The sequence below is a fragment of the Arachis stenosperma genome, chromosome 2 (genome assembly GCF_014773155.1).
Source record: "Arachis stenosperma cultivar V10309 chromosome 2, arast.V10309.gnm1.PFL2, whole genome shotgun sequence".
In the NCBI taxonomy this organism is placed as follows: domain Eukaryota; kingdom Viridiplantae; phylum Streptophyta; class Magnoliopsida; order Fabales; family Fabaceae; genus Arachis; species Arachis stenosperma.
Genome location: NC_080378.1, coordinates 4,295,279 through 4,305,782, shown reverse-complemented (window position 1 = coordinate 4,305,782; position 10,504 = coordinate 4,295,279). Strand labels below are relative to the sequence as shown.

General features: G+C 34.1%; 2 protein-coding genes across 2 annotated transcripts; one reads left to right on the top strand and one right to left on the bottom strand.

The window, feature by feature from the left end:
* Window positions 1-532: 532 nt before the first annotated feature.
* LOC130960995 (common plant regulatory factor 1-like) lies at window positions 533-5,471 on the top strand. Its single transcript, XM_057886581.1, has 13 exons — window positions 533-767; window positions 1,975-2,077; window positions 2,165-2,227; window positions 2,543-2,638; window positions 2,739-2,819; window positions 3,027-3,068; window positions 3,164-3,324; window positions 3,460-3,508; window positions 3,614-3,659; window positions 4,070-4,302; window positions 4,432-4,509; window positions 4,643-4,768; window positions 4,854-5,471. Exons 2-13 carry the CDS (start codon window positions 2,015-2,017, stop codon window positions 5,091-5,093), a joined length of 1,278 nt encoding a protein of 425 aa, XP_057742564.1. The 5' UTR covers window positions 533-767; window positions 1,975-2,014; the 3' UTR covers window positions 5,094-5,471.
* Window positions 5,472-5,777: 306 nt separating this feature from the next.
* LOC130960997 (4-hydroxy-tetrahydrodipicolinate reductase 2, chloroplastic-like) lies at window positions 5,778-9,246 on the bottom strand. The gene is made up of 8 exons (XM_057886582.1): window positions 8,945-9,246; window positions 8,111-8,348; window positions 7,554-7,687; window positions 7,376-7,450; window positions 6,994-7,095; window positions 6,604-6,713; window positions 6,420-6,507; window positions 5,778-6,058 (listed from the first exon to the last, which is right to left on the bottom strand). The coding sequence occupies exons 1-8, from the start codon at window positions 9,179-9,181 to the stop codon at window positions 5,990-5,992; spliced, it is 1,053 nt and encodes a 350-aa protein (XP_057742565.1). The 5' UTR covers window positions 9,182-9,246; the 3' UTR covers window positions 5,778-5,989.
* Between the last annotated feature and the right edge of the window lie 1,258 nt (window positions 9,247-10,504).

Below are 10,504 nucleotides of genomic sequence, written 5' to 3'. Positions count from 1 at the left end.
GCAACAACCTAGATTCAGCACAATAACGTATTTGATACATGTCCTGAAGATTCGATTAAATTTTTATATTGACTGACGAAGGCCTAACATAACCCTTTTTCTTTATCTAAATTTATAATTGATTATGTACCACAGGTGTAATATAGACGGGATTCTTTCGTAGTAACATAATTAAAAAAAAAATCTACCAATTTAAAAATTTCTAGCTTATCAAAAAGAAATTTAAAATTTCCTTTTTTAGTTGATTTTTGAAATTCAACGGCCACGTAAGCCCACATGAATGGCAGGCTAGGATGGACCCTGCCACCTTAAGCAATCACCACGTGTACGGCCATGATTAGCTGAGAATAAATAAATGGCCAGCGCTATTTGCGATAAGCCAGCTCAACAACCACCACACTCCCTCCCTCACCACCGTATACGGATTTTCCCACAGTATTTATACATCGTATACATACGGAAAACCCTACATACGACACGTGTATAGTGACGTGGAGTTTCTTTCTCTCATTCTCCTTCTCCTTCTCTTTCTCCTCCTTCTTCACCACCCCCACCTTTCTCTCTCTTCAAACCTTTCTTTCCCTCGTTTTTTTATAGAGAGAGAAAGTAGAGAGACACAAAATGCGTGATTTCTCATTTCAAACCTTCATTTGAGCTACGCGGATTGCTTCTTCATTTTTTTTTCTCTTTTGTTTTGTTTGGTTTTAGCTGAGAATTTTTTTTATTTTAATTTTCGGTGACGAGAAGAATTGCGCCTTTTTTTTCAGGTACGTGGAATTTCCAGCACTCTTTTTTTTTGGGTTCTAATTTTGAGTTAAACTGGGAAATTTTACTCCTTTAATTTTCATTCATGGATTTTAGAAGAGAAACTTGAATTCATGAAACTTGAAATTTTTATGATTAAGTGAAAATTTTTGAGAAATCTATGAAGAGGATTAGGAGAGAGAGAGAGAGATTGAGAGAGATGCAGAAGAGATTATGTGGTTCATTTTGAAACTTTTGTTTTCGTTTTGTGGAAATTGAAGTCTAACATCTATAAAAAAAAAATTTCACTGTTTTGTAGTTCTATACTTTTAGCTAATTAAAAAGGCTAGATTTGGGATTTGCATGGATCTCTTATTGTAGGAACTAAAATATATGAATTTCTGTGCTGTCTGTGTTTTGATTCATTCAATTTTTTGTTTTTTGTATGTTTGTTTGGTAACTTTTTTTTTTTGTGACTTTAATTTTCCTTATATAAAATAGGTGAATAGGAGTAAGGGTAGAGAATAGAGAAGGTTGGGGGTTATTGAATCAGGAAAGAACCTATAAATTATAATCTACTAACTAGGTATAAAGAAGCAAATTCAGAAGATTCAATAGTCCTGTTACCATATTGAAGTGATAGAAAGGTTTGGTTTTGGAGGGACCTTTTGGTCATTAACTTCCTGGATTTGTCCTTTTGGGATTGATTGTGTCCATGTTATGCCGTGTTAGTTTGAGTTCATCACTCTCTCTCTCTGCCCTTTTGGGGTAGTAAAATGACATAATTGACCCCTTTACTTTCCATCATTTACCAGCTAGTCATGTCTTTGATTTCATTGTTTCTTGTTGTCCTTATCAAGAAAAAAATATGAATCTTTGTTGGTGCCATGTGGTTTGTAGTTAAGAATTTCTTAACAGAACTAAATTTCTCACTGCCTTTACCCCTTTGATTTAAGTGATTGATGTTTTATTTATTGAGCTATGATTTGAATGTTGGAATTGCTCTTCCTTTCTGCAGAATTTGTTAATTTTTTGTTTTTGCCATTATAACCTATTAAATATTTGTTTTTAGATTAGAGATTATGTTTAGCTTCTATCTAGGAGACTAGGATCAAGTGTTGGTTACTTGGTTTTGAAGTGCATAAATCTTGGCTTACGCTTTTAGCTTTTCTTCATTGCAACATTTTTTCTCTTGCTGATAGTTGCTGACATGGTTTCCTGTTAATGCAGCCGAATCACTGTTGTTGGGTTTTCTTTTGGTGCTTACCTAATGGGAAACAGTGAGGAAGGAAAATCCACCAAGATTGAAAAGTCATCTTCACCGGTAGCAACGGTAAGCTAAGAACAGTTTCTTTGTGTGTCTGGAAACAATGAAGGAGAAGGTTGTGGCTAACCACTATCGCTCCAAATTTACTTACAGGATCAGACCAATCAGACCAACCAGCAAAATATTCATGTTTATCCTGATTGGAGTGCCATGCAGGTTACCTAAGTTTTCCTTCACTTCACTTCCACTAAATAAAATTTTAGCTACCTCTTGTTTAAAAGACATGTCCGCATTTTCGCTATGAAGTATTTGAAAACTGTTGTCTGCATATTTCCATTCTTAGTTATTTGAATCAATGAAAGATGTCTATTTGGTAGGAAACGTTTGGATTATCAATCATTGTTGCAGGATAGGATCATGGTGCACTATAATTATGCGTTCTCCAATCATTATTCAATTAATTTTGGCCTTTTGGGTTGCTTTATCTTTTGAAATAACTACCGTGACTTTAAAGTATCTATATATTCTCAGGCATATTATGGACCAAGAGTCAACATGCCCCCATACTATAACTCGGCTGTGGCTAATGGTCATGCTCCTCATCCATACATGTGGGGACCACCACAGGTATTATTGTATTGTACTTATCACCATTCTTTGTTTTTGAGTAGATGTTGTGATACGTCCTGGTGGAGCTGAATAATTTACCAACTTATGTTTCTTCCAGCCTATGATGCCACCTTATGGGCCGCCTTATGCAGCAATCTATTCGCATGGAGGGGTTTATGCTCACCCTGCAGTTGCTATTGTAAGTTTGAATTCTTGGAACTGTTTATACGTGGATTTATTTCAGCTGTCATTAACAACATCATTCTTTGATATTCTTGTAATGAACCTTGGGCGATTGATTTATGAACACTGAAGTGGTCAATGCAAAAGTTTTCCATTCTTTATATATGCCCTGTTGGTACAAGTTTTTCCTATTAGCTCATGAGTCTCATTTGATAAAATATAGGGGCCTCATGCACATGGTCAGGGACTTCCGACTTCACCTGCTGTAAGTTTTGGATTTCTCTGAAATCATTTCCTACTCTTTTGATTTCCTGAACATTGTTAAAAAAAAAATTGAGTCTTGATAATGAAATAATGCAGGCTGGTACTCCTTCAAGTGTAGAAACACCAACCAAATTATCTGGAAATACTGATCAGGGTCTAATGAAAAAATTGAAAGGATTTGATGGGCTGGCAATGTCAATAGGCAATGGCAACACTGGAAGTGCGGAACGTGGAGCGGAAAACAGGCTATCACAGAGGTATGCCACTTTTCCTTCTGTATTATATAATTGAAATGAATATTCTTCCTCTCCTTTAGTATATAAGATTGAACCATGAGCGTGCTATTCTATTGGGATCATATATGTAACTGAATAAATTTATGATGTCAACAGTGTGGACACTGAAGGTTCCAGTGATGGAAGTGATGGCAACACTGCAGGGGTAAGAATCTACTAATATTTTGATAGCCAGACCCACTTAGTGGGATAAGGCTTTGTTGTTATTGTAACTTAAAATACTTATGATATTTGCCAATGCTATGCCCAGACTAATCAGACAAGGAAAAGAAGACGTGATGGAACACCAACCACTGGTATGACTTGTTCTTTGCTAAATGTGACCTCTTGAATGAATTTAATATTTGTCCTGGATCATAATCATGCTTCTCTAGTCATTACTTTATGTATGAGGTCAATCGGTTCATCATATATGTTTCTGATTAGTCGTTTCTCTTGTTGTTTGTGTACAATATGGTGAAATTATGCAAACTTTTATATTCCTTTCGGTGTGACTAATGTTAAGATGAAATTACCTGGTTTTCAGACATTAGATGGTCAAGTTATTACTTGTATCCTATTCATGCAGTTACCGGTGATCAATATCTGTTACTTAACATCCTGAATACAATACTTATATATGAGCACATGGAAATATTCATTCTAGAGTATTGTTGTCAAAATAATTCTTTGTATTGGTACTTATAAATACCTACTGCACAAGCAGACGGGGAAGGGAAAACCGAGATACAAGACAGTCCGGCCCCTAAAGAGAATGCAGCCAATAAGACGATTGCAACTGCCCCAATCAGTATTACAGGAACATTAGCTGCACCTGTTGTTTCTTCAGGTATGACCACAGCACTGGAGTTGATGAACCCTGCATCTCTACATCCTAGGACAAATTCCCCAAATGGGCCACAACCTTGTGCAGTTATGCCTTCAGAAGCTTGGATACAGGTATGACCAGATTATGAATGATCACTTCCCAGTGGTTACTATTCAGTATTCACATATGGTTTCATTTGAAGTGCTTATGAAATGCATGCTAATAGTAATGATGAATCTTCATCCTGTTTGAATTCTTAGAACGAGCGTGAGCTGAAACGTGAGAGGAGGAAACAGTCAAACCGTGAATCTGCCAGAAGGTCCAGGCTAAGGAAGCAGGTATATATATTTACATATTGCAGTTTTGTTTCATTGACTTATTTTCTTTATGCAATGCTTGTCTATCATGAAGTACTAAAAGACAATCAAAAGTTGAAACCTTGTCAATAACGTTCATATTTTGTCTGATCAGGCCGAGGCTGAAGAATTGGCACGAAAAGTCGAAAACTTGACTGCTGAGAATGTGTCGTTGAAATCAGAGATAAATCAATTGAGTGAAAGTTCTGAGAAACTGAGGGTGGAGAATACTACATTAAGGGTATTTTTCTATAATATCCTTTCTTGTATCTTTGTGCTTCATAGATATATTTTCCCAGACTAATTATTTAATTAATTGAATTCAGGAAAAACTGAAAAATGCTCAACTGGGACCAGCAGATGAGATAGTTTTGAACAACACTGACAGCAACAGGGCTACCCCTGTGAGTACAGAAAACTTACTATCAAGAGTTAACAATAATTCAAGTTCTGATGATAGAACTACTGAGGAAACTGATTTTTGTGAGAACAAATCAAACTCTGGGGCAAAGCTGCATCAACTAATGGATACAAATCCTAGAGCTGATGCTGTCGCAGCTGGTTGAGACCAATGATTGTTCTGGCTTTAGTTTTGGCATATTACAAGCCCAAAATTACTGCTGAGTGCTAACAGTTTTCAGAAGGGGATGGATCAGCTGAATTTTAGGATATGAAAATCCATCAAGAATTTGCTTTTCAGTTTTTTTTTTTAGGACAAAAAACTGTATTCTATTAGATGTGACAGAAGTAGATTATGACAACTTAAAATGTTTGTAAATTGAAGGGAACTAGAGATTTAGTTTAGACTTTTAGAAATGGTTGTTAAACCATTGCATAATTGGTTGTGGTGTTGATTGGTGTGGACCTCCTTGGTTTAAGGTATTCCTACTCTATGAACAATCCTATATTTCTAATATTTATCAAGTTTGATTGACATCTCTTAAGTTTGGTGAAGGTATTCCTACTATTTAATCTGCATTCAATTCCCACTTTTGGGAACAAATTATTTTTGGAATTATGTTTTAAAATTTTCAGTATTTCTTTCCGCAAGAGCATTTGGTTATAAGTAATTTTGAACTTGAATTATTTTTTCTAAAGAAAATTGTTGAGTCCATATTACTCTCTAGATTGACATTTAAGCTATTCCTGTATATATGTATCTCTTTATTTGAAATATTGGTGATAGGAATAACATGTTCATTTTATATTTAATGATACTAGAAAATTAGAAGAGAGAGAAAAAGTGATTGCAAGATTTTAGAAACCGAAGTTAAATTGTTGTTCCCGATAATACTACTATCCTCAACATAAGAACAATAAAATAGAAGCTACATTATTCTCATTCAAAAACAAAAGGAAAAATAAATAGAAGCTAAATTACTGATTGGTTTTCAAAAACCATAGGGATATATCAAATCTCTTCTTAGCAACTTGTACAAACCGAGATCCGAACCACAGCTTCTCATCTCATGTTGCCTTCTCTAAGAACATCAATCATGTTGTATAATCTTTTATTATCCTTCTCTTCAATCTGCACTCATCATATAAAATCAACAATCAAAGATTGCAAATAGTGCACATGACAACAGAATATTAATAAATGTTAATATAAATATTAATATGAAAATACATTGCCAACATAGACATTGAATCATATATTATAATTTGACTTGTCATTAGAAGCAATATAAAATGGGTCTGTGTACAAATCGACCTTTTCCAATAATGCATTACTTGATGAATCTATTTTGACACCAAAAGCTAAACAAGACATGATTTTGGGTGGTTTTTGGACAATCAATCTAGTAGTAAATGCATCTTTGAAGAAATGAATACTACTTTAATCACATATAGGTGTAAAATGCAATTTACATTAAGGCAAGTTTGAGCACCTTTTTAGCAAGAAATAGTACAGCATCAACGGTACCCTCAGCATATATTGATCTACCACAAACGTTATGTTGGAACTCGAATGTAACTCTGCAGCAAGCGATAAGTGTATTAGCCGGTAAAAAGAAGATGGTCAAAACATGTGAAAGAGAACGAGGAGAATGGTGTGTGACGTTTGTTTCTTACGTGTTGTCTGGTGATGTCAAATGATACATATGAAAAGCATGACCTGACAAGTGTTCCTCTGGGACACCAACCATTTCAAGTTGTTCCTTTGGATCCCTGATCAATTGTATCTGACAAATTCATCCGGAAAAGGGGAAAGGGTGAAATGTTGTTATTTATGCTACTTTGAAAATCAACTATATTTTGCAACCAATAACTCAATCTAAGCAAAATTAGTTTGTCAGTGAATTTGTGATCCAAAACATGAAAATCCTTGACATGCCATTGATATGAGAACTTAATAAGCTAGATTCATAATATGCACACAGAAGGTTCAGTTAGCAAGTAGTTTGGCAATGCTCAAGAGAATACTGTTCTATAAAATGAACTGTGAAATGTGAACTAACGCACCTCATCCATATCAAAATCCACGCCTAATTTGTTGAAGCAGGAAATTACAGCCTTCGCAGTTCCAGATGCATCAACTTTGCTTGCTTGATGAGACTCCATTACCTAATATCTTGGAAGAATGCATCAGATTTTAATGTTACATCAATAGAAGCTTAACTTTTCTAAAGAAAAAACAGAACTAAAAAGTTGATGAAACCTAGTATTATTGCTCAGTATAACTAAAATAAGTATGATAGTAGTTTCAACATAACTGCAACTTATCCTCTATTATCATTAAAGTAATAAGAAATTTAATTAACTAATTCAGTTCTGGGTCTATATATTCAATTTAGTTTCAATTAGAGCCGAACCCCAGCCCCCAAAATGTGGCAAAAAGAGCTACCTGTAAGTTATACCCAGAGAAGGCACCAGGAAATTGCTCTGCCATAATTTCCATAGCCGCAAGAAAAGCAACTACCTAATAATATAATACAAGAACAGCATAAGGATTTCAGAATACAGGAGTATAAGAGACGTGAAAAATACTGAAAATTGAAAAAGGTTATCTGGAATCATAGTACCTGCTTCCCCATTTGTGGCGATATCACAGCATAAAGCCCCGAGTCTTGAACAGTCTTAAGCAAGAGGTCCCTATCTCCTCCAGTGGTACCCATCACAAAGGGAACCCCAACCTTACAGTACAACTCTGCATTGGCTGCATGACAATAAATGAGGAAAAATGTAAATAACTAAGCGAAATTTCAGAAGTAGAGGCAATACTATTAAGAGTCTTCATAAAATACTTCGACTCATATATCATAAATTCAGAAATACAATTATGTTATCATCACCGCAAAACATGATATGCGTCGTGAATTTCATTTAAAATGTACACCGATCAACAAGAGGGCCAAGTACAGTCCAGAGATTCTTTGCTACTGAATTCCATAATATCAATTCCTATACTCAAAAATCTAAAGAGATGCCTAAGAGAAATGTAATGCATTTCATTTCAAGATCAAATTGTGAGAAATACACTGTATATACAACTTTATAACATGTTTCATTTGTTAACAGCAAGATTTCATACTGTGCATTATATCATAGAACATAAACATGTATGCTTCAACATACATACCATTAACTGCACTTGGCACTGTGTAGTCCACAACAATCAAATTCGGATACTTATCATGGATAGATGCAAGCACAGTTTCTCTATCAGAAGGACCTTGCACAAGGAACTCCTTTTCACCAATCTGAAATGTCTGTCCAGCCTCCTCTTCACACCCAAAAGACACAGGAACAACATAGACTCCAGCAGCTTCGGCTGCATTGATCACAGCTTTTCCCATTTTCCCAGTACATGCATTAACCTGAAAATTTTGAACATAACATAAATAAGTAATCTCCTTTTTTCAGAGTTTAGCTTTACAAAATGCAATTTTTCTTTCTTCTTCACTACTAGTATTCAGACTTTTTTTGGTTTCCAGCAGTATCCCCTATCCTGGCAAGCTAAGGACTAATCTTTCAAGGACTGAGTCTCCATTTAAGGTCTGCTGAGTTACTGAGTTACTGTGTTACTATCTACACAAGGCGGGATTTGAACCTGACACTTGCTTGAGCGGACAACTAGTGAGCGGATCGCTCGACCAATTCAAGTTGGTTATTACTCAGACTTTATAAATAGGAATTCTACTAATTTGGTTTGATGAAAGGAACAAACTACTCAATCACTCAACCAATACAGAGTTGGTTATAAAAATGTCATTCATGAAAGCTGCTCTAAATTAGCAAATTCCGATGGTCAACAATAAAGAGATACAAAAGAAGCTTCTTCCTTCAAAAAGCAATGGGAGTTCAAAAACAAGTATATTTAACCCAAAAACAAAAAGAACAAAACTTGAGCATTGAAACATACACCCAATAGCTAGAAAAACGAAAATTTTTCATTTTCCATCAGTCTATTCACCATTATTGGGATTCCAAGGTTCTGCTGCGAAGGTGGAGACTTTTCAAGGAAAGTCTGAACAGGAGTGGTTGAAGAAGCAGCCATTGACACTACGGAGAACAAACGCGAGCTTCTTCTCTTGTGTGAAACTGGAACAACGATGCTACTCCTTGTGCTGATTCTGCTACTGGCATTGGAAGAGAGCGCGAGCTGATTTTGGAGCAATTTGGTTGGGGATTTCAGCATGGAGGTTGCCATTGATGAGGTAAGAGAGAGTGAATGAGCTCCAAGTACAGGGGCTCAAGGCTTTTAAGGTTTCGGAATTTTAGATTTGATAGGGTTTGCGAAACGTTTCGATATTTTTAGGGTTTAAGGAAAATGTAATGTATCTACTAAACTGTAATTTCACTAAGTTGTTTTTTTTGCGTGACTTAATATTCAATTTGGTCCTGAATTTACACGCAAGTTTTGATTTAGTTCTTGAAAATTCAATTGCTTCTATTTAATTCTCAAACTTTATGAACATCTCTCATATTAGTCCTTAAAATAATTTTTACTGTACAAACTATTAACACCGTCATGAACAACCCGATGCCACATTAAACTTTGTAAAATGATGTCGTTTTAGTTTTTGCACTCAAATAATCCAAAAATAATATCGTAAATGGTGTTTATTAAAATTTTACCTAACAAAATAAGTAATACGATACCGTTTTTGAACTATTTAAATGCTAAAATAAAAACCGCATCATTTTACAAGTTTTAACGTGACATCTGATGGTCTATAATAGCGCTCCATTAACGTTTTTATCCTAAAAATTGTGTCAAGACTAATATGAGGCACGTTTATAAACTTTAGAAATTAAATAGACACAATTGAAACCTCATCCACTTGTAAATTCGGTGATCAAATTGAGTATTATTTCTATAATATCATTCTTAAAATTTTAAATATATTTAAAAATATAATTTATATGTCATTAAGTAATCATTTTATTGTTTCTTTTGTTATGTATTTTATTCTACAAAAACATTTTTATTAATTAATTTACACATACTTTTAAAATTACTAACAATAATATTAAAACAAAACTTAAGCAATAACTATGAAAATTAGAAAATTGATTATAGCTTTTTCCATTTCTCACTCATTGTGTCTATTACTTTACATTTTTTTAACAACTTGGAAACTTGTAATAAACATTTTTTTAGATTAATTTTAAAGTAAATATTATATAATTGTGACTTAGACCTTTTTATGTGTAATCTTATGTAAATAGTTATATTTTATATATTACGATAAATTGTAATTGTGATTGATATATTTTCTACAATTTGTTTTAAAAAGGTAAATATAAGTTAAATTAAGAATACACGAGCATTGTATTTATAAAAGATGAAAACACTGATATATGTATTCACATTAGATCGAAATTAAATTTGTACCCGTTTTTTGTGTGATAAAAATACTTTACGTGACACTCCAACTCTCCAAAGATAGGATATTTTTGTCATACAAAAAGTATCTTACTTGGTATAAATTTAATTTCGATTTAGTATAAATACATATGTCAATATTTT

What these genes read in the sequence shown, in the direction of transcription:
- LOC130960995 (XM_057886581.1), top strand. Translation starts at nt 2,015, where the DNA reads ATGGGAAACAGTGAGGAAGGAAAATCCACCAAGATTGAAAAGTCATCT. An exon ending in CATCTTCACCGGTAGCAACG is followed by an intron (nt 2,078 to 2,164) that starts GTAAGCTAAGAA and finishes ATTTACTTACAG; the next exon opens with GATCAGACCAATCAGACCAA. An exon ending in GACTTCCGACTTCACCTGCT is followed by an intron (nt 3,069 to 3,163) that starts GTAAGTTTTGGA and finishes GAAATAATGCAG; the next exon opens with GCTGGTACTCCTTCAAGTGT.
- LOC130960997 (XM_057886582.1), bottom strand. Translation starts at nt 9,181, where the DNA reads ATGGCAACCTCCATGCTGAAATCCCCAACCAAATTGCTCCAAAATCAG. An exon ending in AGTGCCAAGTGCAGTTAATG is followed by an intron (nt 7,688 to 8,110) that starts GTATGTATGTTG and finishes ATTGTCATGCAG; the next exon opens with CCAATGCAGAGTTGTACTGT. An exon ending in TACTATTTCTTGCTAAAAAG is followed by an intron (nt 6,059 to 6,419) that starts GTGCTCAAACTT and finishes TGATGAGTGCAG; the next exon opens with ATTGAAGAGAAGGATAATAA.